Consider the following 27945-nt stretch of genomic DNA (forward strand, 5'->3'; position numbering starts at 1 on the left):
TCATGACCTTGACAGCTTTGAAGAGTTCTGCTCAGATATTTTGTAGAATGCTCTTTAATTTGGGTTTGTCTGATGTTTTCCCCATGATTAGAGGAGGGTTGTGGGTTTGGGGGACGAATATTACAGAGATGAAATGTCCTCATCACATCATTTCTAGGGGTACATGATATCAACATGACATTGCTGGTGATGTTTACTGTGATAAGTTGGTTAAGGTGGTGTCTGCCAATTTTCTCCATTATGAAGGTACTATTTTTCCCTTTCCATATTCTATTCTTTGGAAGCAAGTCACTAAGTCCAGCCCACACTCAAGGCGGGCCGGGGCGGGGGTTAAGCTTTACCTCCTAGTAGAAGTTATACACATATATTATGTGGAATTTTTCTGTAAGGAGGATTTGTCCCTTCTCCCCCATTTATTTGTTATAATCTAATACTATGTTATTTTGTTGCTCAAGTGTTTCCAGTTTTGGCCCTCCCTCCCTCCCTCCACGTTCTATATTTTAGTGTATTGCTTGAATTTTCCACATTAGTATTTATTTTCTTCATGATTAGAAACATATTGGTTATTTTCACTTTAATATTGGGGAAAAAAGGTATGACTGTTACTTTGATGTTCAATTCAATCAATTTCTGCTTCTCAACTACTTGGCAAGGCAGAGAGAGCAAAGAATACTTTCTTGCAGAAATTGGCACTTCAGTGAGTGTGAAAGGTAAGTAAAATGATAGCAGTTGAAATGCACTTCAATAGTTTTCAAGTGTGTGAGTGTTCAGGTTCATTAAAAAGATTTTCAGAAATAAAAAAAAAAGATTTTTCAGGACAGAGGTTTCTATTCAGTCATTCAACACTGATTACACATCTTTGCGGTGGCACTGGGGAGACAAACATAAAAAAGGGGAGGGGCATGAGTTAGGCGGCCAGACTATGGGGGGCGGGGGGAGGCACAGGGAGTTTACATAACGTCCCCAAGTCTACACAACTGGGGATGAGCTGGGATTGGAACCCACTCTAGCTTTACTACTTCAAATGCCACCCACACGGGGTGACTTTTGAAAGAGAAAGCGCTCCTCGCCCAGTACTAACTGGCTCTATCGCCACGTTCCCTTGCATTCTTCCCTTTTTGTTAGTATGTCTTTTAAGGACTTAGCATTTCTCCCACATTTCCCCGTTTCACTTTCCCTTGAGCTGTACACATCGAGGCCGCTCACAGCCCCAGAGTAGCAGTAATTTACTTCCTAGAAAGCGAAGGGTTCTGCAGAAACGATTATCGACGCGCTGCTGACACGCCACCCGGATACACCCTCGGACTGTACCAGCGGCAACAGGGTTGTTCCGAAATCGGACTTCTGAATTCCGGGTAGAACCGCTTCCGGCAGCACTGGAAGCCCGAGCGGGACCATTTTTGAGACGGACTAGCTGACCGACAGTCCTCCCGGGTCCGGAAGGAGATCTTTACCCTGCTTCAGAATTCCGGCGCCCTGGACCCTACGTAGGAGCTAAGTGAGTGGGGTCTCTTAGCCGGGTCGTCCCGGCTGGCGTGTATTGTTAGGCCTAAAGTGTTAGCGGCACAGATGACAAACATTGCGCATTCGGGAGTCTTTCCATGATGCACTTAATCCATGCGTGATTCTTAACTTTCGGCATAACGAAAGCGTTATCCAACCAGAAGCGGCCGGCTGCTTGCTCTCCCCGCGCGCCGCGGCAGGTGTCCTCCACGCCCCGACCTCCCCTGTGCCCAAGGCTTTTTGGGCTCGGGTTCCAGGCGAAGCCACCCTAGATCCGACATTCTACAGTGACTTCTTTTTACCTTTCAGATAACACCCAAGGCTTCTAGCTGTTTCATTCAGACGTTTTCACCAACGCAACTACATTATTTCCAACATCCTTTTCCAGGTTCCATGATAAGAATATACTAGCGGCGAAAGAACACCGAATTGGGAGTCAGAAAGCCTGGGTTCTAGTCCTGACTGCCATTAACTAGCGGTATGACATAGGAGAAGGCTTTTTGACCTCTCTGGACTCCATTTTCCTTTTCTTTAAAATGAGGGGCTTGGAATAAGTAGCAAGTAAGGTTCCTTCCAGTTTGGGTATTTGGTTTATTGACCCCCCCAATGTGTTTTTCGAATCCCTGCGTCAGTGAAATAGCTGTGCTTTGGTTAATCTCCGGGTAGGACCTTTCCTCCCATTATATTAATCTGTGTCCTTGTTAAATCTGGTTTTAGACTCATTAAAAAAATTTTTTTTGCCTGAGCAATTCTGTGCTTCCTGAGCACTCTTTACTTCTTAGTTCAGGGAAATGTACCTAAATAAGATTTTTTACACGTGCCATTCTTGAGGTGTTTAAGAATCATTATATTGGAACATTTTAAAGACAGTGAACCCCAAAGGAAGGGACTCTTGCTTATTAAACTTTGACTCAACAACCTCAAATGCAGTGCCTGGAAGATGGTGCTCATGAAATGTCTGCTGAGGAGAAAACTAGTACTTCTTATGTTATTTTAGTTGCTCCTTCCCTTAAACACTGAAAAGCAAAGATGTAGAAATACAGTCTTGTGATCAGAAGAAATAGAAGACTCCAGGAGGAAGAGACTATACTACTGAGTTCTGAGCTATACTGTTGAGGTCTGTTGTGGTTTTCTCTCAGTAAACTCTTCTTTCGTCCCAAGAGTAATATTCAAAAGGCATTATTCAATAGGTATTTATTGGCATTATTCAGTAGATATTTATTGGGTGCCTTCTTCCCACTCTAAAGCATCTTTTTGCGGGGGCGGGGGTTGGGAAGAGGGGAAAATGTTAGGGTTGAAAGACAGTTCCAAGGAGAGGGAGCATATGCAAAGTTTCAAAGATTAGAAGACAGCTGTCGGAGATTACAGGTGAGACAGAATAACAAAAATTTGGGAGATAAGAGTGAGGGAACTATAAGAGTGTAAGAGATGGAGTGAGAGGTTAACAGAGGTCAGATAATGAGTCCTTATATAGCATGTTTTGAAGCTGTACATTAAACTAGGGATAATCTCCCCCCATCCTCCCAAAGAATGTTTGGCAAAGAGTTGATTAGTTCAAATTTGCATTTAAAAAAAAATGATTCTAGTTGTGATTTGGTTAGTTGATGTTTCAGGAGTGAAAAAAGAACCCTTACAAGTTTGTTATTGTATTTCAGTGTTATTATGGTAGGAACATTAACCATAGTTATAGTTAATATCTAGAGAGTACTTAGTACGGAATTCCATCTCTCTGACTGGACTGTGAGCTCTTTCAGGGCGAGAACCCAGTTTTACTCATTGTTGTAACTCTAGCACAGTGTTTTGTGTGTAGTAGATATCCGATTAATATTTGCTAACTTGATTTCAATATTAACCAAAATAGTATTTGAAAACTTTTTTCCTAGGAGAAAGATGAACCAGAAGATACTTAAGTTGGAGAACTTGCTACGATTTCACACTATTTGTAGGCAGCTGCACAGCCTGTATCAAAGAAGAATGTTGGCACAGTGGAGGCACGTGTTTTCATCTGCTTACCCGGTGTGGCCAGCTCAGCTGTATGCCCAGCCCTGGCAAACAGATGCGCTCATCAGAGCCGCTTTATCTCAACATAGGCTTCTGGTGACAAAGAAGGTAGTTCTAGATTTCTCTGAGTTTCTCTGTTATTTGGTCTGAGATGAAAGTGCCTAGGGCCATGAGTAGAAATCCATCTTGAGTATTTTGTCATTTTTGAAATCTTTATGCCTTAATTCTACATTCCAGGCAATAAATCTTTGTGAGGAAGGGAGGTTCTAGTTAGTTGTTTAGTAATGTTGATTAATTTGCTTATTTATATTAGTGTATAACAGTGAATTAAGGAATCAGGATTTTAAATTTTAATCTAAGGTTTAACAGTTTATGGGAGTGTTGGTAGAAATAGGAGTCCTGACTGTGGTAGATATTCCAGAATAAATTTCAAAGTTTTTTCTTCCTTCTTCTTTATGTGTTCTGAATATTTAATAGGAAAAAAAATCGCAGAAATCTCAGTTATCTTCAACAAAATCTAAAAAGGAGGTGGAGGTATGGATTGGAATGACTGTTGAGGAGCTGGCCAGAGCAATGGAAAAAGACATAGGTGAGCCAGATAATTTTATAAGGAAAAATATGGAAACGTGGAATACCTGGTATTTTATTTGCAGTGAGATTAAGGCATTCAAGGATGAAAATTAGACTAGTGGTTTAAAAAGATGTTAAGTAATTCTAATATTTTTCACTTTAGATGAAAAATCCTAATTAGTTTCTTGGCTTTTTGCCGAATCTAGTTCTCTAAGATTTTGCTTTTAATAAAAATGGAAAAGATTTTTTTAATTTGAACTAACCTTTCTATCTCAGAAATCTTGTGGGCTATTAAGATAAGTCCAAAGAATGCTTTTGGACTGAGGGACCGTATTTATACTCATTTACTTTCCTTTTGTTTCTCTATAATTCTCTAATTGCGCTCATTTTGACAATATCTGTAGTGTAGTGCCAGCAGAAAAATATTTGTAGTAATAACTACAACTTTTTTTTTTCCTTAATAAATTTATTTATTTATTTTTGGCTGCATCGGGTGTTTGTTGCTGCTCGCGGGCTTTCTCTAGTTGCGGCGAGCGGGGGCTGCTCTTCGTTGCGGTGCGTGGGCTTCTCATTGCGGTGGCTTCTTTTGTTGCGGAGCACGGGTGCTAGGCACACAGGCTTCAGTAGTTGTGGCACGCGGGCTCAGAAGTTGTGACTCGCAGGCTCTAGAGCACAGGCTCAGTAGTTGTGGCGCATGGGCTTAGTTGCTCCGCGGCATGTGGGATCTTCCCGGACCAGGGATCGAACCCATGTCCCCTGCATTGGCAGGCGGATTCCTAACCACTGCGCCACCAGGGAGGCCCTGGCAGGCGGATTCTTATGCACTGCACCACCAGGGAAGTCCATAACTACAACTTTTAATAATACCATTTTTATTAGAAATGTAATAAAAATTGTAATTAGCCCTCTGTATCCATGGGTTCTGTATCCGTGGATTCTACCAACCGTGAATCAGAAATATTAAAAAAAAAAATCCAGAAAGTTCCAGAAAGCAAAACTTGAATTTGTCATGCATCAGCGACTGTTTATATAACATTACATTGTATTAGTTATTGTAAGTAGTCTAAAGATGATTTAAAATATATGGGTGGATGTGTGTAGATTATGTGCAAATACTGTGCCATTTTATATAAGGGACTTATATATAAAGTCCATGTATTTTGGTATGCAGGGGATGTCCTGGAACCAACCCCCTGCAGATACTGAGGGACTACTGTATTTATTACCAATTTAGGATTGTTGGAACAAAATTTTCATTTCGTTTTCATTATAAACTGACATTAAAATTTAGTAAACAAGAAATAGCTTATTATGGTAGCAAAATAAAGTAACAAGTGAAGCAGACTTTTGGCAAAAAGAATTACTGATAATAACTTATACTTACTGAGCTGTTATTATATACCAATACTTTATATGTATTAACTCATGTAATCCTCACAATTCTCTAGAAGCACGTATGATTATTATCCCCATTTATAGATTGAGAAACCGAGGCATAGAGAGGATGAATAATTGCCCAGGATTTCACAGCTACTATGTGGTGGAGCCAGGATTTTGAACCCAGGGAGTATGGCTCGAGCAGATGCTCTTATTCACAGACCAAATTTTCTCTCAGGAATTGTTATTTTGTAAATGACAGCAGAGCTAGAGTTTTAATGTGTATCCTGCCTGAAAGTGTTACCACTATTTGTGATAGTACATCCTCACAAAGAATAGAAAATTAGCACTCTATCTTGTGTTTTTTTTAAACTTTGCATTGGATTATGTAATCATTTTATAACTAGAAAACTTTAAGAGAACAAATGGACATGGCCATATCATTCAGAATTTTTCCAAGGAAAACTGTATTGATATGATTTTATAAATGATATTGATAACAGACTTGATTTTTAGAACTTTTTATTATTGGCATTTTTCATATATATATGAAAGCAGAAAGAATGGAATGATAAGCATAATGTTTGCATAAGCCAGTGATAACAATTATTAATATATCATTTAATCCATGAGTACTTATATATTGCTAAATTATAATTCTTTTTTTTTTTAAACATTAACACAGACATGCATAACCATAATAATTCCTTTGTATCACCAAATAAATAAAATAATTAAAATACAGGTTTAATCCTATGGATCAGTGCTCTAAACCCAAAACTGATTTGCTATGATTTAAATAAAAGTTATCTATTTGAAACTTATTTAATATTATAATCATACCTCTTTTGAATTTAAGATAGTTTTCATATGGTGAATATTTTTAACTGCTATATTAGCAATGTACATACATCCTAACCCCCCTGCCCTGGGTCAGTTAAAATAACTTGATGTGGAAATTCCCTGGCGGTCCAGTGGTTAGTACTGCGCTTTCACTGCCAGGGGTGTGGGTTCAGTCCCTGGTTGGGGAACTAAGATCCTGCAAGCTGTGCGGTGCGGCCAAAAAAAAAAATTGATGTAATATTTCTGGTTTAAATGCTTTGGGTACTTTTCTACATGTAAATGTTTAAGTTTTGGATAAAGATAAAATAATATATTAATATTATATGCATTTAATGTAGAGGGAAAAAGATTATCCCTATGTATAAGCTACCTCTCAAAAGTTTAGGATAACATATTGGAAAACTATAGTTACTGGATTATTAAGGATTTTTAGCATTATTAGAATTGTACTCATTATAATTTTTACGTTTAGAAAGAGTTTTATTGTTCTCTGAGAGCATATCTGTATAGAAAATTTATGTTGTAGCATTCTTTTTTTTAATTTAATTTTTACTTTATATTAGAGTATAATTGATTTACGATGTTTCAGATGTACAGCATTGTGATTCAGTTATACATATACATATACATATATCCATTCTTTTCCACATTCTTTTCCCATATAGGTTATTACAGAATATTGAGTAGAGTTTCCTGTGCCATACATTAGGCCCTTGTTGATTATCTATTTTATATATAGTAGTGTGTGTATGTTAATCCCATACTCCTAATTTATTTATTTATTATTATTATTATTTTTATTTTATTTTTTAAAATTAATTTTTATTGGAGCATAGTTGCTTTACAATGTTGTGTTAGTTTCTGCTCTACAGCAAAATGAATCAGCTGTACATATACATATATCCCCTCTTTTTTGGATTTCCTTCCCATTTAGGTCACCACAGTGCATTAAGTAGATTTCTCTGTGCTATAGAGTATGTTCTCATTAGTTGTCTATTTTATACATAGTATCAGTAGTGCCATACTCCTAATTTAAAATGTGTTTTTTGGGGGAAAGGTGTGGTAGGGAAATCCACAAGAAAGGGTTTCTTGGCATTATTATGGAGTAGGATCAGTGAGGTGCTGAGGCTGGCTTGTACCAGTTTGTGAGCCTATTGCTAAATTATAAGGAATTATGGGAGCTGGTGTAAACACAACCATTTAAAAAATTAAATCATAAATGGAGGTAAATAAATACTCATTAAGATTGTCACTTCTTAATTATTTTACTGCATTTTACTATTAATCTATGCTCTTGAGGTTATTTACATTTATTGTACCTATATGGTGGAAATACTATTTAATAGTGTGCTGCTTCACATCTCTTTTCATCTCTGTGTTCAGTGACTTCATGTTGGTGGCTTGAAGTCAAACGTGGTGGGGGACAGCAGCCCCCAACCTTTTTGGCACCAGGGACTGGTTTTGTGGACGACAATTTTTCCACTGAGGGGGGGTGAGTTGGGGGGAGATGATGGTTTCAGGATGATTCAAGCGCATTTATTGTGCACTTTGTTTCTATTATTATTACACTGTAATATATAATGAAATAATTATACAACTCACCATAATGCAGAATCAGTGGGAGCCCTGAGCTTGTTTTCACTTGCTACTCACTGATAGGGTTTTGATGTGAGTCTGCAAGCAATTGGTTTATTATGGTCTCTGTGCAGTCAAACCTCTCTGCTAATGATAATCTGTATTTGCAGCCACTCCCCAGCGCTCGCATCACCACCTCAGCTCCACCTCAGACCATCAGGCATCAGATTCTCAGAAGGAGCCTGCAGCCTAGATCCCTGGCACGTGCAGTTTACAGTAGGGTTCACGCTCCTATGAGAATCTAATGCCACCGCTCGTCTGACAGGAGGTGGAGCTCAGGTGGTAATGCAAGCATGGGGAGCGGCTGTAAATATAGATGAAGCTTTGCTTGCTCCCCAGCTGCTCACCTCCTGCTGTGCGGCCTGGTTCCTAACGGGGTTGGGCACCCCTGGTGGCGGGTATTTGTACCATGGAAACTGGGAAATGCTATAAATCAGGACTTTTTTTTAGGAGCCTCAGAGTAAACATTTACGAGCACACTACTGAATAGGAAGTTCTTTTAGTGTAATGTTCTGCATGTTTGAAGATGCCTTTCTTTTATATCTGTCTCTCAAAATATATATTTATAGGGTGACTGAAAGTCTGGAAGCATAAAACTACTTATTTCATTATCACCACTGATACTTTATCACCCACAGGAAAATATTACAGAAATTAAAGCACATTAAATAAAATGAAAGCAACAAGTAATTCTTTTTCCTATGTTTCGCAACTTTTTGGACATCCTAAATAGATACATAAATAAATAGTGTGTGCATGTATTCTGTGATACTGTATGTGTGTGTGTGTGTGTGTGCGTATATTTATGTATATACATATGTAAATATAGTCAATCCTTATTATTTGGGGATTCTGAATTGGCAAATTCCCTAAAATGTATTTGTAGCCCCAAAATTGATACTTGAAGTGCTTTTTTAGTCATTCCTGGACATGCACAGAGCGGTGAAAAATTTGAGTTGCCTGACCTGATCACATATTACTAGCTGAGGTTCAAACAAGGCACCAAACACTCTGCCTTCTCTCCTCTCATACTGTAAACAAGTGTCATTTTTGTGGTTTATTTAGTGCCATGTTTTTCTCATTTTTGTGCTTTTTTTTGGTGATTTCGCTGTTTAAAATGGCCACTCAGCATGGTGCTGAAGTGCTGTTTAGTGTTACTAACTACAAGAAGGCTGTAATGTGCCTTACAGAGAAAATACGTGTTAGATAAGCTTTATTAGTTATAGTATAGTGCTGTTGACCATGACTATAACGTTAATAAATCAACAACACATACTGAATAAGGTGTCTTTAAACAGAAACACGTAAAACAAGATATAGCTGATGAAAATGTTGTGACCAGAGGCTGAAGGAACGTAACCCTGTATTTCCCCTCAGAGCAATGATTCAGTATTTGCTAATTCACTGTTCCCAGTGAGTTTATAGAACATAATTACCTTGAATAATGAGAATCGACATGCAATTTAATGTTTTATTAATCGCTCAGGTAGTTCATAAGGTACATGGTAAATATTCAAATATTTATGAATATGCAGAAATATCAATTAATATAAATGTATCATATTTTATTTTTATTTTTTTTCCTTTTTTTTTGATATGGACCATTTTTAAAGTCTTTATTGGATTTGTTACAATATTGCTTCTGTTTTATGTTTTGGTTTTTTGGCCTCGAGGCATGTGGGATTTTAGCTCCCCGACCAGGAATCGAACCCGCACTCCCTGCGCTGGTAGGCAAAGTATTAAACACTGGACCGCCAGGGAAGTCCCTGTATCATATTTTAAAGATTATTTTCTTTTCAACTTTTTTGTGTTTCGTTAACATTAGAGAAACAGATAGCTTATATAGTTATTCCTCTCATTGAGTGTATTGTTTATATAGATGTTTATCAATAGAGGTCATTTTCTGGAACATTTAATTCATGATCCTAAAAGGTTTTATCTTGTTTCACCAGATTGTGTATATGAATCTTTATTGAACACTGCTATTGACATAGATTCACTAGAAGCACACTCACATTTAGATGAAGTCTGGATCAAAGAAGTGATAAAGAAGTCAGGGATGAAGTTAAAATGGAGCAAATTAAAACAGGACAAAGTCAGAGAAAATAAAGATGCTGTAAAAAGGTAAAACTTAACTGTATAAATTGGGGGAAGGAGACCACATTGTTTTATTCACACTTTTTAATGGAAAGATTTGCCTTAAAATTTCTTTTGCAATTAAAATGATGTGTGAGTATAGGTTAAACTTTTCTTCAAAGTGCTTAAAGTATCAAAAAGTATATTCAGGTTATTATAAAACTCCAAGAGTTGTTTTTCTTAGTTTGCTGAGTGTGTATATTGATCCTGAATTTTAAAATTTTATTCAGTTCTGCTCATTGTTATGAAGATGCCTGCAGTAGGTGGGCAGTCATTATTATTTTATCATAAGTCATTGTATGTATAGAAGAGGAAAATAGTTATGTCTAATCAAAGCTGAATGTTGGGTTTTGTTGTTAATGGTAGTTCACAGAGATAACTGCAGATCAGTTCACTGGCTATAAAGTGTTGCTGATATTTAAGAAATGAAACTCCTTTGCTGTTAATTGTAGGCCCCAGGCAGATCCAGCTTTATTAATCCCAAGGTCCCCAGTTGTTACTATAATGGGCCATGTTGATCATGGAAAAACGACGTTGCTTGACAAACTGCGAAAAACTCAAGTGGCAGCAATGGAAGCTGGAGGCATCACTCAGCACATTGGTGCCTTTCTTGGTATGAACACAGATCACCTTACAATGTGCTTGGGAACCCCACATATTATTTTCTTAAAATAGTGTCATAGTATGAAATATATGAATTTAAAGTAAAAGGAAGGCTAAAGCCTAAAGCCATTGGTTTGATGAAATGTAGAGCTGGTGGTTAATAAAGGTTATTTTGTACAGTGTATAAGAAGAAAGTTATACCTTTTGTATTCTAGCTCATTCTTAGTTTGGTTTAATGAGCCTAAGACTCTTCAGTGCTAGGTTGTCATAATGTTACCACTCATAACTGAATAACAGCTGTCATTTGCTGAACACCTAGCATGTGCCCAGCACTGTTCTGAGCACCTTGTATGCTTTATCTTTTTTTATCTTCACAACATCATGAAGTAGGTATTAATATTCCTACATACATATAAGGAGGCTGAGGCTTGTTTAGGTTAAGTTACTTGCTCGAAGTACACAGCTAGTAAAGTGGCAAAGCCAGCATTTAAACCCAAGGCTGTTGGACTCAAATCCTAAGCTTCTAACTGTGTACTAAATTGCCTCTGTTGCTCAAGACAGTTTGTGCAGCTGGTGTTTGCTAATGCAGGAGTGGCTGCCTAGACAACTATCAGTCTGGTTTTTTCTCCAGAATATATTCCAGTTGGTACATTTATGAAAGTAGTTATATTCTAGAAATAGGACGAGTTTTAGTTTGAAATTATTACATGAAAAGAAAACCCTAAAGGTCTCACTGGTATGTTATCACTTTTCATTGTGGAATGATGATCCATATGCATTGTTCTGATTAAGATTAATGTAAAGAATAAAATTATTTTGAAGAATTATTGATTGTGTTGATAAGGTCATGTATATTCCTTTGTATTAAGGAAGTATATATTTGAGTGCTTAGTGTTCTTGGATTTCTGTTTCCACAGTTTCTCTGCCTTCTGGGGAAAAGATAACCTTTCTTGATACTCCAGGACATGCTGCCTTCTCAGCAATGAGAGCCAGAGGTGCTCACATCACTGACATTATCATATTGGTTGTAGCTGCAGATGATGGAGTGATGAAACAAACTGTAGAATCCATTCAGCATGCCAAAGATGCTCAAGGTACTGCGTGGCTGTCTTACATGTATCAGGAAGGAAGTTGCTTTCTTTTTTTTAAAGGATCTACTACAGAGTCACTGTTTGTACATGTCGCTCATTTAATCTTCCTGGCAATCCCAGGATTATTATACCTGTTCTACAGGTAAGGTGCAAAGAAAGTTGAATTGTTTTCCCAAAGACATTAACTACTAAGAAGAGTATAGCAGGATTCAACTTGGGACTTGTGACCACAAGTATATTCCTTCCTCTACTGTTTACTTACTTGGCATGGTGTGACAATTTAACAGTCTCAAATGACTTTTTAAAAAACATTTTAACGTTTAACAGCTATAAAAGTAAGCCTAGACTAATGAACCCCTATGTACCCATCACCTCAATTCATTAGGAGTTACAAAGTGGTGATATTCTAATTGTTATTCCTTATTCATTTATTCTCTGGAATTCTTCTCTAAAAGAGACTTTTCCCTCATCTGCTTTAAATAAGTTCTTATTTGGTCAAAGGTATAAAATTGAAACTTTTGGAAAATATTTGGCTATCTTCCCCCTTATTTCTCCATTTAAAGATTGTAATAATAGGGAATTCCCTGGCAGTCCAGTGGTTAGGACTACACACTCGTGCTGAGGGCACAAGTTCAATCCCTGGTTGGGGAACTAAGATCCTGCAAGCCACGTGGCGTGGCCAAGAAAAAAAAAAATTTGTAATAATAAACACCACACACATACTTTGTACATTCATTCTTATTGTGATATGACCCTACACCCACTGAGAAAATACTGTTGTCTTGAGAAAATGTACCTGATGAAATGCGTCATATTCCCCTAGGTTTGTTGGCAAGAAAAAAAAGAAAGGGTTGACAATCATTGATCTAGTCCAGTTTTTTTTTCATCTCACAACATGAAGACTAAGACCCAGAGGGTGGCAGGAACTTCCCCAGTTACAGTTAATTCGCAGCATGCCTGCATTTGGAATCTGGTCTTCTAGCTTCAGTGTTCCTCTTTATTTTTTATTTCCTCAAAACTACCTTTGTGGAATGGGCTATGTTCTTAATGATCCTAGGGAATATAATAAAAATAAGAGTGGTAAATCTGTCAGGGACCCCATAACAAAGCAGTTGGTTGAGATATGATAAATTCCTTACTTCATGCTTTCTGTACCTGTTCTCTTGGTGCCTGTTAAGTTCCAGCTGATCAATATAGAATGTACTTTTTCATAATAATAGGCTATGGATTGCATAACTCTTTCGTGTCTGTTTTCAATTTCTATTCCTTTGATACCTGAGAAAATTGCAGAGTTGGTGAAACTCAATCAGAGAATTATCTCCTAGAATTTTGTGTGAGTTCTCTAATGAAAGGGTATGTTCAGTAATGACAAGTAGATTATAAGATTATTTGGTTCATTCATTAAGTAAACATTTATTGAGAATCTACTTTGTGTCAGTCACTCAGCTAAGTGTGTATGAAGAAAGAGTTGCTGTAAATCCTAAAAGAAAGTTTACAATAATGGTACTTAGTTTCACCCAAGGGTGAGATGTTGGGTTTTAACAGGGAATTAAACTCCTGGAAAGAAGAGGCAAATGATCTAGTATTAGAATTAGAATCTTCTCTTGATTTTTCTTTTCTGGAGATTATCTCTAGTGTAGTTGCTGATCTTGCTTTCAGATTTAAGGGTAGTCCTTTCTCTACCCTAAACACTGTTGTGTGTTTTGTTTTTGTTTTTTAATCATCATAATTGCGTATTCTTAATTCAGAATCTTATAATTGCAGTTTTGACATCTCTCATCTGGAATCCTTCATGTGTATAAAGCAGAGTAGGTGGGTGTAAAGTGGGTCTTTTTAGGTCTTTTGTTAGATAAATACATCCACTGGGTCAAGAGAAAGCCAGAAAACGTTGGCGTCTTTCATTGTGAATACCTGGAGTTGAAGTGTCATCGTTTGCACTCTTCTTAACTCTGTCTCTTTCAGTTCCTGTTGTCCTTGCCATAAACAAATGTGACAAAGCTGAGGCTGATCCTGAGAGAGTGAAAAAAGAACTGCTAGCTTATGATGTGGTATGTGAGGATTATGGAGGCGACATTCAAGCAGTGCATGTTTCTGCACTCACGGTAAGTGCGGGCACCTCAGAGACAGTGTGTTCAGATGGGAGTGCAACACATCATGCACACAGTGCCTTATACCTAGAGAACATTTTGACATCCATAATTTCTGTTGTTGTTTAAAAATTCTCTGAGAACTAGGCAAAGCTGGTATCATTATCCTAGTTTGGCAGATTAGAAATTAGGCTCAGAAAGATTAGTCATCAATCCAGAGGGGTCGGGTTTACCTATGCTTTTCTTACTACGAGGTACTTAGAATGAGGAGAATAAGTGGTGAATGATGTGGGGATAGGATAATAGTAGGATAAAGACTGTTTTAAGCAGAAACGAAATTCAGTTGGCAATGAAAAGTGCTTGTTTTTAAAGTAAAAAACTGTAGAATAGGTCTTAGGGCATTTAAGAGAAATTTAAACAAATGAAACTTTTTACTAATACAGTGTTGAAATATTTGGGTTCAGTTTGTTATTGATTGACTCAGTGTTTCTATGAACTAAATTGCTATAAGTTTTATAATGTTATTTATGATGAATTCCATTTTCTTTTAAATTAGCAATTATTCTCTTCTGGATAAAATACACCAAGGAAGCTCAGTACCTGCTTTGTGATAGCATTTTCCAATTCTCTTGTCCTATACAGGTTGCTGCTAAGTAAAAATTTCCTTTTTTGTCCATTCTTACCATATTCCATGGTTTACTCGTAATATGGACTTTTTTTCTTCTGATCATTCGGTGAAGAAATTGTACTTTATTTGGCCACCTTCCTCCAATTAAGTCTCATTTTATCTTTACTTTTCCTAAATTTGTTACCTCCAAGATGATTAGAAGTTATGCCTCTGTTAATAGTAAAACTATGCCTCTTTTTCTCTGAAACTCATGAAATGCCACCTTACTTTGTCATCTTTCTACTATACCTTGATTGTTACTACGATGTGAAAACCAGATGGCAAGATTAGAACATTTGAAGACATGACCACCTTTTCTGCCCAGATATTAGATGAGTAGATAGATAGATGTAAAGCTGCTTAGGCAAATTTGGAGGCATGGCAGAGATGAATCCTGGGAATGGAGGTAAGAGAGTGGCAGGGAAGTAAGATGAGGCCTTCTTTTCCAAGGAAGAATAGAAGACTCTTCATGGAAAGAAACAACCCCAGCTCTGCTTTTCAGAGCAGCATTTTGTAAATTGGAATAAATACTAGGAATAAGTAGATGGGTAAGCAAAGTGTTTAGTTAGTTTTGTTACAGTTGTCTCTGTTGCTTTATATTGTAACAATTGTGAGCAAGCTCTTAGCTGACATGGAGAATGGAAAAATCCCTTGTCCATCAGTTCCAATTCCATCACCCGTTAATCAGCTGCATGATCTTGGAGCCTTAGAAAGCATAGTACACATAGATCATTAAAGGTGAAAGAATCATCTAATCTAGCTCCTTCATTTTACAGTTGAGGAAAGGTGATCCAGGCGGTGAAGTGGTTTTCCAAGGTTGTACAGCTGGGTAGTTGCAGAGTATAGGTTTTAGCTTGGGTCTAGTCAGTGCTTTTTCTCCTTATTTATTTAATAAGAGTAAATAGTGTTTGATTTACTTATTTTACAGGATTCTTGAGTGGATCAGATGAAATCAGTGAAAGCTTGTTCAATTGGATAGAACTTCAATTGTAATGTAGCATTGTAAAGAAAGTGAGAGGAAGAAAACACAATTGTAGAGACAGATGGAGGACAGAGGGTGAAAGAAGCATGTGTTTATAAAAGGGTATTAACAAACTCTAGTAGCTATTCTTAAAAAAATATATATATATATTATATATCTATAATATATATATTATAGATATATAATATATATATAATATATATATTATAGATATATAATATCTATCTATATATGTATAATCACTGTTTGTTGCAAGATCTGTCCCTGGGTCATATTTTCTTGCTTATCTCTTCCTCCCTCCCTCCCTTCCTTCCTTCCTTCCTTCTTTCTTCCTTCTTCCTTCTTCCTTCTTCCTTCTTCCCTCCCTCCCTTCCTCCCTTCCTCCCTCTCTTCCTCCCTTCTCCCTCCCTCCCTCCCTCCCTTCCTTCTTTCCTTCCTTCAAGTAGGGTAATTCATGTTTTTGGGTTTTTTTTAACATCTTTATTAGAGTATAATTGCTTTACAATGGTGTGTTAGTTTCTGCTTTATAACAAAGTGAATCAGCTATACATATATCCCCATATCTCCTCCCTCTTGCATCTCCCTCCCACCCTCCCTATCCCACCCCTCTAGGTGGTCACAAAGCACTGAGCTGATCTCCCTATGCTATGTGGCTGCTTCCCACTAGCTATCAGTTTTACATTTGGTAGTATATATAAGTCCATGCCACTCTCACTTTGTCCCAGCTTACCCTTCCCCTCCCCGTGTCCTCAAGTCCATTCTCTATGTCTGCATCTTTATTCCTGTCCTGCCCCTAGGTTCTTCATAACCACTTTTTCTTTTTTTTTTTTAGATTCCATATATATGTGTTAGCATACGGTATTTGTTTCTCTCTTTCTGACTTACTTCACTCTGTATGACAGACTTTAGGTCCATCCACCTCACTACAAATAACTCAGTTTCATTTCTTTTTATGGCTGAGTAATATTCCATTGTGTAACTGTGCCACATCTTCTTCATCTATTCATCTGTCGATGGACACTTAGGTTACTTCCATGTCCTGGCTATTGTAAATAGAGCTGCAGTGAACATTGTGGGACATGACTCTTTGAATTATGGTTTTCTCAGGGTATATGCCCAGTAGTGGGATTGCTGGGTCATATGGTAGTTCTACTTTTAGTTTTTTAAGGAACCTCCATACTGTTCTCCATAGTGGCTGTATCAGTTTACATTCCCACCAACAGTGCAAGAGGGTTCCCTTTTCTCCACACCCTCTCCAGCATTTATTGTTTGTAGATTTTTTGATGTTGGCCATTCTTACTGGTGTGAGGTGATACCTCATTGTAGTTTTGATTTGTGTTTCTCTAATGATTAGTGATGTTGAGCATCCTTTCATGTGTTTGTTGGCAATCTGTATATCTTCTTGGAGAAATGTCTGTTTAGGTCTTCTGCCCATTTTTGGATTGGGTTGTTTGTTTTTTTGATATTGAGCTGCATGAACTGCTTGTAAATTTTGGAGATTAATCCTTTGTCAGTTGCTTCTTTTTCAAATATTTTCTCCCATTCTGAGGGTTGTCTTTTCATCTTGTTTATGGTTTCCTTAGCTGTGCAAAAGCTTTTAAGTTTCATTAGGTCCCATTTGTTTATTTTTGTTTTTATTTCCATTTCTCTAGGAGGTGAGTCAAAAAGGATCTTGCTGTGATTTATGTCATAGAGTGTTCTGCCTGTGTTTTCCTCTAAGAGTTTTATAGTGTCTGGCCTTACATTTAGGTTTTTAATCGATTCTGAGTTTATTTTTGTGTATGGTGTTAGGGAGTGTTCTAATTTCATTCTTTTACATGCAGCTGTCCAGTTTTCCCAGTACCACTTATTGAAGAGACTGTCTTTTCTCCATTGTATATTCTTGCCTCCTTTATCAAAAATAAGGTGACCATATGTGTGTGGGTTTATCTCTGGGCTTTCTATCTTGTTCCATTGATCTGTATTTCTGTTTCTGTGCCAATACCATACTGTCTTGATTACTGTAGCCTTGTAGTATAGTCTGAAGTCAGGGAGGCTGATTCCTCCAGCTCCGTTTTTCTTTCTCAAGATTGCTTTGGCTATTCGGGGTCTTTTGTGTTTCCATACAAATTGTGAAATTTTTTGTTTGAGTTCTGTGAAAAATGCCATTGGTAGTTTGATAGGGATTGGATTGAATCTGTAGATTGCTTTGGGTAGTATAGTCATTTTCACAATGTTGATTCTTCCAATTCAAGAACATGGTATATCTCTCCATCTGTTTGTATCATCTTTAATTTCTTTCATCAGTGTCTTATAGTTTTCTGCATACAGGTCTTTTATCTCCTTAGGTAGGCTAATTTCTAGGTATTTTATTCTTTTTGTTGCAGTGGTAAATGGGAGTGTTTCCTTACTTTTTCTTTCAGATTTTTCATCATTAGTGTATAGGAACACAAGGAATTTCTGTGCATTAGTTTTGTATCCTGCTACTTTACCAAATTCATTGATTAGCTCTAGTAGTTTTCTGGTAGCATCTTTAGGATTCTCTATGTATAGTATCATGTCATCTGCAAACAGTGACAGCTTTACTTTTTCTTTCCCGATTTGGATTCCTTTTATTTCTTTTTCTTCTCTGATTGCTGTGGCTAAAACATCCAAAACTATGTTGAATAATAGCAGTGAGAGTGGGCAACCTTGTCTTGTTCCTGATCTTAGTGGAAATGCTTTCAGTTTTTCACCATTGAGAAAGGTGTTGGCTGTGGGTTTGTCACATCTGGCCTTTATTATGTTGAGGTAAGTTTCCTCTATGCCTACTCTCTGGAGGGTTTTTATCATAAATGGGTGTTGAATTTTGTCAAAAGCTTTTTCTGCATCTATTGGGTTGATCATATGGCTTTTCTCCTTCAGTTTGTTAATATGGTGTATCACATTGATTGATTTGCGTATATTGCAGAATCCGTGCATTCCTGGGATAAACCCCACTTGATCATGGTGTATGATCCTTTTAATGTGCTGTTGGACTCTGTTTGCTAGTATTTTGTTGAGAATTTTTGCCTCTATGTTCATCAGTGATATTGGCCTGTAGTTTTCTTTCTTTGTGACATCTTTGTCTGGTTTTGGTATCAGGGTGATGGTGGCCTCGTAGAATGAGTTTGGGAGTGTTCCTCCCTCTGCTATATTTTGGAAGAGCTTGAGAAGGATAGGTGTTGGATCTTCTCTAAATGTTTGATAGAATTCGCCTGTGAAGCCATCTGATCCTGAGCTTTTGTTTGTTGGAAGATTTTTAATCACAGTCTCAATTTCAGTGCTTGTGATTGGTCTGTTTATATTTTCTATTTCTTCCTGGTTCAGTCTTGGAAAGTTGTGCTTCTCTAAGAATTTGTCCATTTCTTCCAGGTTGTCCATTTTATTGGCATATAGTTGCTTATAGTAATCTCTCATGATCCTTTGTATTTCTGCAGTGTCAGTTGTTACTTCTCCTTTTTCATTTCTAATTCTATTGATTTGAGTCTTCTCCCTTTTTTTCTTGATGAGTCTGGCTAATGGTTTATCAATTTTGTTTTATCTTCTCAAAGAACCAGCTTTTAGTTTTATTGATCTTTGCTATTGTTTCCTTCATTTCTTTTTCATTTATTTCTGATCTTTATGATTTCTTTCCTTCTGCTAACTTTGGGGTTTTTTTGTTCTTCTTTCTCTAGTTGCTTTAGGTGTAAGGTTAGGTTGTTTATTTGAGATGTTTCTTGTGTCTTGAGGTAGGATTGTATTGCTATAAACTTCCTTCTTAGAACTGCTTTTGCTGCATCCCATAGGTTTTGGGTCGTCGTGTTTTCATTGTCATTTGTTTCTAGGTATTTTTTGATTTCCTCTTTGATTTCTTCAGTGATCTCTTGGTTATTAAGTAGTGTATTGTTTAGCCTCCATGTGTCTGTATGTTTTACAGATTTTTTCCTGTAATTGATATCTAGTCTCGTAGTATTGTGTAATTCATGTTTTTAATCCTTAAAGAGAAAAGTGTAACTGTCGAGGATTATTTGGCTTTCTGATCCTGGTATTTACATTTACAGATATTATTTATTAATGTATATTAAGTTTTTTTTGTTATTAAAGGGCGATAACCTGATGGCTTTGGTAGAGGCAACAATTGCTCTTGCAGAAATGTTAGAATTGAAAGCAGACCCTACTGGTCCAGTTGAAGGAACAGTAATAGAATCTTTCACAGACAAAGGAAGAGGGTAGGTCTGTTAAAATGCTTGCTTTCTAATAATTTTATTCCATTGTTTTTGTGACTTGATTATATAACAGTATCTTATGTTTATTGCAGATTATTGTTAGTCCCTGAACAATATTTTCAAAGCATTGTTTTAAAAAATATGGATTTCCCTGGCAGTGCAGTGGTTAAGACTCCGCGCTTCCACTGCAGGGGGCACGGGTTCGATCCCTGGTTGGGGAAGTTCTGCTTGCCGCTGCGGTGCAGCCAAAAAAATAAAAAATAAAAAAAAATTAAAAAAAGTATTTTATTGCACTGGCACACAAAACACAAACATGCAGTTATCAGTAGATAATAGCAAATATGTGTGTACATTTACTAGTCATATTTAGGTGACTTAGTAGTTCAATTTGCTTGATTTTTTTTTTCCCCACTGACTTAACTGAATTGCTAAAGTCTTATAGACTAACATAACTTGGAATAAAATAGCAATTGTTGCATTTTAGGGTTTCTAAATTCTTTATGTCCTTACCCATTAATATATAGTAAGATTGTTGGAATAGTGTTCTCTTCTTTAATTTCCCTCCCTATTAGCAAAAGAGGTCTTTTCACTGTTTAACAAATTAGTTGTAGAAAGGAGATTAGGATTCTGTCAGAACACTTAGCTGCACCCTTCACTACCATAACCTTACAAGAAATGTTTTTTGTTTTCTTTTTTTTTTTAATTGTGGTAAAAAGTGCATAATATTAAATTTATCATCTTAACCATTTTGAAACGTACAGTTCGGTAGTATTAAGAATATTCATATTGTTGTGCAACAGATCTCTAGAATTCTTTCATCTTGCAAAACAAACTCTATACCCATGAAGCACTAATTTCCCTGCCCTCCTCCCCCCAGCCTTTGGCAACTATCTTTCAGTAGTTGTTTCCATGATTTTGACTACTTTAGATACTTCATATGAGAGGAATCATATAATATTGTCCTTTTTGACTGGCTTATTTCATTTAGCATATGTTCATCCAGGAGGTTCATCTGTATTCTAGCATGTGACAGGATTTTCCTTTTTTAAGGTTTTATAATACTCCATTATATATATATACTGCATGTTCTTTATCCATTCTTCCATTGATGGACATTTAGGTTGTAATTATGAAGAAATGTCTTTATAGTATGAAAAACTGTTTGAGAAGTTGAGAAGTGGCGGAATTAACCCTGTGTGTTCAAATTATATATTTTTTAATCTCATAAAGATATCTTTACTGAGAAAGTGCCATTACATCCTGATTATGGCATTAAGAGTATATACTTTTATTTTCATATTAGTCCTGTTACTACAGCTATAATTCAAAGAGGAACTTTGAGAAAAGGCTCCATTCTGGTTGCTGGAAAGAGTTGGGCAAAAGTACGCTTAATGTTTGATGAAAATGACAAAGCAATCAATGAGGCCTGTCCCAGCATGCCAGTGGGAATTATAGGCTGGAGAGACCTCCCTTCTGCAGGAGATGAAATTCTTGAAGTAGAATCTGAGGTATATCAAGCTTAATTCCTATACAGTAGATATGATATAATGATTTAAAATATCAATCTATAATGTTATACCAAATAAGTAATAAATAATTCAGTACTATAACGGGCTGTGAGGGGGCCAGTGATGTCATTTTAGAGTTTGGCTGTAGAATTTTTTAAAATTTGAGATAAGATTTTTAAATAATTTCAAATTTACACAAAGCCTCCATATTAAAGTTTTGTAAGTTTCTTAAAACTTTAAAATTAGTGGTTTCATATATGAACTAGGCTAATTTCATAGTGGAGGAAAAAACCAGCAGTTACTGGTTTCTATTTAGTTAAATAATTCCCTTTTTTTTTCTCCCTATAAAGCCAAGGGCACGTGAAGTTGTTCACTGGAGGAAGTATGAGCAAGAACAGGAGAAAAATAAAGAGGATCTGGAATTAATAGAAGAAAAGCGAAAGGAACACCAAGAAGCACATCGGAAAGCCCGCGAGAAGTATGGCACTTTGCCCTGGAAGGAGAGGTCATTTATAAAGTACAAAATAAAAAAACAGCAGCAACCCTTAAAGCCAAAAGAAAAAGCAGGAGGAGATTCAAATGTACTTCCTATAATTATTAAAGGTGACTTTTAAAAGATTTTACTTTAGAGCTCATTTTAGGAATATATGTATTTCGTCATTCTCACAATTAATTTGGGCCATTAAATTTAAGCCAAAATGATTTCAGTATTTTGGGGGGGAATTTTTTGAAATTGAGATATACTTGACATGTAACGTTGTATTAGTTTCATAATGATTCAGTATTTGCATATATGGTGAAATGATCACCATAATAAGTCTAGTTAACATCTGTCACCATCCTTAGTTATAAAATTTTTTTTTCTTGTGATGAGCACTTTTAATATCTAGTCTTAGCAACTTTCAAATATGCAATGCAGTGTTATTAACTATAGTCACCATGCTGCATATTATATTCCCATGACATATTTATTTTATAACTGGAAGTTTGTACCTTTTGACCCTCTTCACCCTTTTTGCCCACCCCCTCACTGGGAGATTTCCTTAGTAAACATTTATCTAGTGGATTTTGTTGTAAATGTACATTTGGTTCTTTATACTTTATTCAGTTAAGTAGATATTTATAATGCTAAACCTAAAGAACAGTGGATTTTGTGGTAAATGCTATTCCTATTATTGCTTTAAATAGATTGTCATTTTTGTGTCTGTTAATTTCTAACTCCTAACACCAATAATTTTAAACTTTTGCTGCATTTAGGTGATGTTGACGGTTCCGTTGAGGCCATTTTGAACATTATGGATACCTATGATGCTTCACATGAGTGTGAACTAGAGTTAGTACATTTTGGTGTGGGTGATATTAGTGAAAATGATGTTAACCTTGCTGAAACATTTCATGGTGAGGATTCCATTTCCTGTTTGTTTAACTGTGTTCCCTAGAGCATACTGTGAACCATTAGCTTCTGTCTTTTGTTGCTGGGCTAGTCACACCTGACATTTTACCCCCATCGGTATCCCCCTTCCTGTTGCAGCTCAGTCTCAGCTAGGGATTGAGGGCAAACGGGATGTGCAGTATTGCAGCCACAGCTCCATTGTGGGTGTCATTGTTGTACTGAAACTTTGGGGAACTATTTTAAGCCCCAGTAGTATTTCTTGAATGTACCATTACTGACTCCTCACCCCTTCCAGTTCCCCACCAAACCCAGGCTTGGTTCTCTCTCTCTCTTTCATTTAGACTTTTTGAATGCTCCTTAATCTGCAGTCAGCCTACTCAGTACTTTCCTTCATCTTTTACTTTTGGTTGCCTATTTTTGTTTACTTATAATTTTACAAATTATATTTTTCTTAAATCAAAAGCTCTTCTTAGCTTTATATGCCTTGAAGACAAGGGGACTGTTTATGAGTCAAACTTACGATACACAGAAAGGGGACTCATGACTGTCGCTTTAACTAGGTTTAACATCTAGGCAAAGCACCAGTGTTATTGAGTGATTAATGAATCATTTAGGAAGGGGGTACTTCATGACCTAACTTGATTAGAATTAGATGTTACCTCTACTACTGAAAAGGTGTTTTCAATAATGTTGGTTATTTCAGAGTATTTTACGGGCACTGACTTTTCTATTAATGTAGATAGTATGATGCATTGAATGATTTCTTAATGATAATAAGACTTTCAAGGTGGTTCTGTTTTTCTCCTGATTAAGCCATTTGCATAAATTTTCTTTCACACCCCCAAGGTATTTGCAGTTAAATACATCATTTGTTCTTTGGTAAAATGGTCAGCTCCATGGAACTTCTTTCATTTCTTAAACAACTCTTGAACTTTACCAATTAAGTAACTACAGTTGACACTTGAACAACACGGGTTTGAACTGCGGGTCCACTTATACGTGGATTTTTTCAATAGTAAATATTACAGTACTACAAGATCCGAGGTTGGTTAACTCCTCGGATGTGGAGGAACCGCATTTATATGGAGGGCCAACCATAAATTATGCTCGGATTTTCAACTACACGGAGGATTGGTGCCCCTAACACCTGTGTTGCTCAAGGGTCATCTATTTTTTGAACATCTTTTGGCCAGCTGAATACCTAAGAGCAAACAACAAAAGTTGTATACTATAAGATTATAATTAATAACGGAATTGTTATTAAAATAATGTAATATTTCAGTTCTAATCATTTTTCTTATTTCTCTGGTATGAAAGCTTCATTTAGCATATTGCCTTGCACATTATGGTCATTTAAAATAATGTTTCTTAAATGACTGGATTTAAAAATCATAAAGAAATCTTCCTTGTTTAATAAGCCACAATAGAATTTATAAAATCCTTTCATTAATTTAAAAATTAACTAGTTTTTGTGAGAAAAAATTATAGAATTTACCTCTCCTACTCGCTTTTAATTTACATAGAAGCAAAAAATTTAGATTTGAGTTTTTGCTTGAAAGACAAACTGTTTAATGCAATATTTGTACTACTTTATTGTATTTATGCTTGCCAGGTGTTATATACGGCTTCAATGTGAATGCAGGCAATGTTATCCAGCAGTCGGCTGCAAAAAAAGGAGTAAAAATTAAACTTCACAAAATCATTTACCGTCTTATTGAAGATTTGCAGGAGGAACTGAGCAGTAGATTGCCCTGCATTGTGGAAGAGCACACAATAGGTGAGTGTTCACTGAATGTTTAAACATTCATGTCTAACCTGCTGTAAATAACACTTGAAAGCAAAGTTTAAGGGAAATGTATTTTGCTGTTTAAATATGTTCACTGTTCCAACACATATCCTGTGTTCTAGAAAAAAATGACTACTATAGATAAAGTTTCAGTGTAACTTCATATGAATTATAAACACCTGCCCTCTGCAAGGTGTTGTGCTTTTGGCTGTGAGGATACAAAGGCAAATAAGGCAGTAAGAACTTGCCCTCTAGTTAGACATAAACCACTAACTGTAACACTGAGTAGACTGGGATGGGAGGCATAAACATTATTAACAGTGTTGTGGAAGGAGCCATTGATTTTGTCCAGCAGCTGGCAGAGAAATCCACCATGAGAAGAAAATTTACTTTACATTTAAATATTAAACATTTAAAAATATTTTTTTCTAACATATCCCTTGGCCAGTTTAACGGCTAAATTTATTTCAGATGGACTGAATCAGTTTATCTGTTCTTTTTCCTCCCCACATCCAGATATTTTTGGTTAACTTTTAATTTTGATGATAGTTTTATATTTCCAGAAAAATTACTGGAAAAGTATAAGCAACTCCCTCCCAGTTCACCAGTTTACATTTTGCCCCATTTGCTTTAGTCCTCCCCCTTCACACACACACACACACACACACACACATTTTTTTTTTCTGGGCCATTTGATAGTAAATTTGAGATATTGTGTTCATTTGCCCCTAAATATTTGCATTTCCTAAACACAAGGATGTTCTCATATGAAACTGCAGAACAAGTTATCAAACTCAGGAAATTGAACATTAACACTCTTACCTAAGTCACAGTCCATGTTCCAGTTTTGTTCATTGTCCCTATATAATGTACTTTATAAATATATATTTTTCCCTCAGTCCAGGATCACAGATAAGGTTCTTCAGTCTTTTTTGACCTTGACATTTTTTTTTAAAAGAGTTAATCACTCCTAGTTTTTTTGTTTTTTAAAATAATTAATTAATTAATATATTTTTAAATTATTTTTGGCTGTGTTGGGTCTTCGTTTCTGTGCGAGGGCTTTCTCTAGTTGCGGCAAGCGGGGGCCACTCTTCATCGCGGTGCGCGGGCCTCTCACTATCGCAGCCTCTCTTGTTGGGGAGCACAGGCTCCAGACGCGCAGGCTCAGTTGTTGTGGCTCACGGGCCTAGTTGCTCCGTGGCATGTGGGATCTTCCCAGACCAGGGCTCGAACCTGTGTCCCCTGCATTGGCAGGTAGACTCTCAACCACTGCGCCACCAGGGAAGCCCCAACCTTGACGTTTTTGAAGTGTATATAGGCCAGTGATTTTGCTGAATGTACTTTAATTTGGATGTGTCTGTTTCCTCAAGATGAGACTCCGTATTTGCATTTTTGGTCCACAGTAGATTTATTTTAGGCTTTTCTGATCTACTTACTAAACATGATCACACAGAGATTTGTATGTTCTTGTGCTAAGAGCAATTTGGAAAACTGAGTCATATGAGGGTTTCCGGGAGTGAGCACCAAATAACACTAACCCTAGAAAACTGGTACATTATAGTATGATACCGTGTCATTATCGGAATTTGTTTTAAATTTCAGTCAGTAAAAAAAAAAAAATTAAGCTGACTCACAGAATTAGTACTCTTAAGTGTATATAAATTACCCGTGGTGAGACTAAAAATAAATCAGGCAACAACGGATGGTCCATTCAGGAAAATATATTGAGGGACAACTGAAAATTAGGTTTTCATGGAGCAGACAGGAATTATGCTAATCTTATCAACTGATAGCATCTTCTATTGCATTTTATTCATCCGAAAAAGTGAACATTTCATTTTTTTTTCATTCTTTTGGTAAGCACATATATAGTATTGTTGATTTTCTTTTCCAAGAATACCCAAGGATTTTCATGTTTTTAATATTGGCCAGGAAAATAAAGTTGGTTGAGTCAGAGAAAATTAGGACTTCCTAATTTTTCTCACACCTTTAACTGTTACTCTGCCGAATGTCAGAAATTATGTATTTCTCAGAATTTTTGTTTTCTGTATACTTAATGTTCTCTTCTTCCTAAAGGTGAGGCTTCTATACTAGCTACCTTCTCTATAACAGAAGGGAAGAAAAAAGTTCCTGTGGCCGGCTGCAGAGTCCAAAAGGGACAGTTAGAAAAGCAAAAAAAATTTAAATTAATACGTAATGGACATGTTATTTGGAATGGTAAGCAACATAAAACTGTTTCTATATCATACCCAGTCACCAAAACCTGATGATCCTGGGTAACTGAAATCTTTCACTCCCATAATCCTAGTTCAGACCACTTCTTGCTAACTCATATCTGGCCTCCAGTCCTAATGACTCCCCCAGGATTGTTCATCCCCAAATCTGACTTTCTAAGGTTCTAAAAATTGGCCCCAAACTACCTTTCCAGCCGTGTCTCTCCTACACCTGGATCCACATCATTATATTTTCATCCTTTCTTAACAACCTTGTGCCTGCATCGTCTTCATCCTGGTGTAACTCATTCTTCAAGTCCCGAGTATAACCCCCATCCCCTGTAAAGTGTTAACTTCTGAAAAGGGAGACAGTACTTTTCACTACAAATCACATCTTGTTTATAGCAAACTTCAGTTTTCTTTGGTTTCCCTGGTATTTCATCCCATCTTTTAACATGACAGGACTGTAAAATCTATTAAGAATTTCAATGTAATTTTCCTTTTAACACCAGACTACAGCTGCACTTGTTGGGTATTTATTTGAGTTATATGAACCCTAAGTTTTTCTTTTTTTTTTAAGGCTCATTAATCTCACTGAAACACCATAAAGATGATATTTCAGTCATCAAAACTGGAATGGATTGTGGTCTTAGTTTGGATGAAGAGAAGATAGAATTTAAAGTGGGAGATGATATTGTCTGTTATGAAGAAAAAGAAGTTCTAGCCAAGACTTCTTGGGATCCAGGATTTTAAAATTATGTTAAAGATATAAATTATTAAATGTTTTGCTTTATTACAGAGCAACTAGTTTTGTCTTACTAAAGGTAATAATTCACCACTCACTACTGGTCAGAAAGTTCTACCAAGCATTAACAGGTGTAACTGTCAAAACGTTACAGAATTAGGAAACCTTATTTAAGGACGCGTCCAACTAGAAATCCTGGAGTAGGGAAAGAATATGGCTGAAGGGAATTGTTAATTATTGGTATATCATCAGTGAATCTAATAATCAGTTTAATAAACTTCAAGTGCTTACTTTAGTTCATTGATACCAAGAAGCAGGCTTCCCTGAACTGTGCTCCATAGATAAAATATATGGTACCAGTCAAATACTGTAAAACCATTATTTTTCAGTGTCAAGAGTACCAATGAGCAAACCTCAGAACTTAAATTCCAAAGAGGAGTTCACACTCAATATTAAAGGACTTTGGGTGAATTTTTTTTAATAGATCTTTATTGGAGTGAGTATAATTGCTTCACAATACCGTGTTAGTTTCTATTGTACAACAAAGTGAATCAGCCATATGCAGATCAATTTTTTAACTGATAACTTCTTAAGACAGCT

At 36.4% G+C, this 27945-nt stretch overlaps 1 protein-coding gene across 12 annotated transcripts; it reads left to right on the forward strand.

Annotated features, from left to right (window-relative positions):
- The first annotated feature begins 157 nt into the window (after positions 1-157).
- On the forward strand, positions 158-27400 carry MTIF2 (mitochondrial translational initiation factor 2). Of its 12 annotated transcripts, XM_059943325.1 has the most exons (16): positions 1357-1498; positions 1813-1981; positions 2501-2620; positions 3387-3612; positions 3982-4093; positions 9882-10053; positions 10518-10678; positions 11586-11762; positions 13722-13861; positions 19579-19703; positions 21004-21208; positions 21559-21811; positions 22466-22606; positions 24214-24378; positions 26464-26604; positions 27181-27400. In XM_059943325.1, the coding sequence occupies exons 4-16, from the start codon at positions 3394-3396 to the stop codon at positions 27351-27353; spliced, it is 2184 nt and encodes a 727-aa protein (XP_059799308.1). In that variant the 5' UTR covers positions 1357-1498; positions 1813-1981; positions 2501-2620; positions 3387-3393; the 3' UTR covers positions 27354-27400. The 12 variants fall into 12 exon arrangements, with proteins under 12 accessions (XP_059799310.1, XP_059799315.1, XP_059799311.1 ...); XM_059943327.1 differs by lacking the exon at positions 1357-1498 and adding an exon at positions 158-246 and having other exon boundaries at positions 1892-2620; XM_059943328.1 differs by lacking the exon at positions 2501-2620 and having other exon boundaries at positions 1356-1498; positions 3365-3612.
- The last annotated feature ends 545 nt before the right edge of the window (positions 27401-27945 follow it).

Source organism: Balaenoptera ricei, chromosome 13 (assembly GCF_028023285.1).
Source record: "Balaenoptera ricei isolate mBalRic1 chromosome 13, mBalRic1.hap2, whole genome shotgun sequence".
NCBI classification, from domain to species: Eukaryota; Metazoa; Chordata; class Mammalia; order Artiodactyla; family Balaenopteridae; genus Balaenoptera; species Balaenoptera ricei.

Bases quoted from the DNA above. Each gene is read 5' to 3' on its own strand.
- MTIF2 (XM_059943327.1), top strand. From the start codon at position 3,394: ATGAACCAGAAGATACTTAAGTTGGAGAACTTGCTACGATTTCACACT. The intron at 4,094-9,881 runs GTGAGCCAGATA...TTGTTTCACCAG, and splicing joins AGCAATGGAAAAAGACATAG to ATTGTGTATATGAATCTTTA. The intron at 10,054-10,517 runs GTAAAACTTAAC...TGTTAATTGTAG, and splicing joins AATAAAGATGCTGTAAAAAG to GCCCCAGGCAGATCCAGCTT.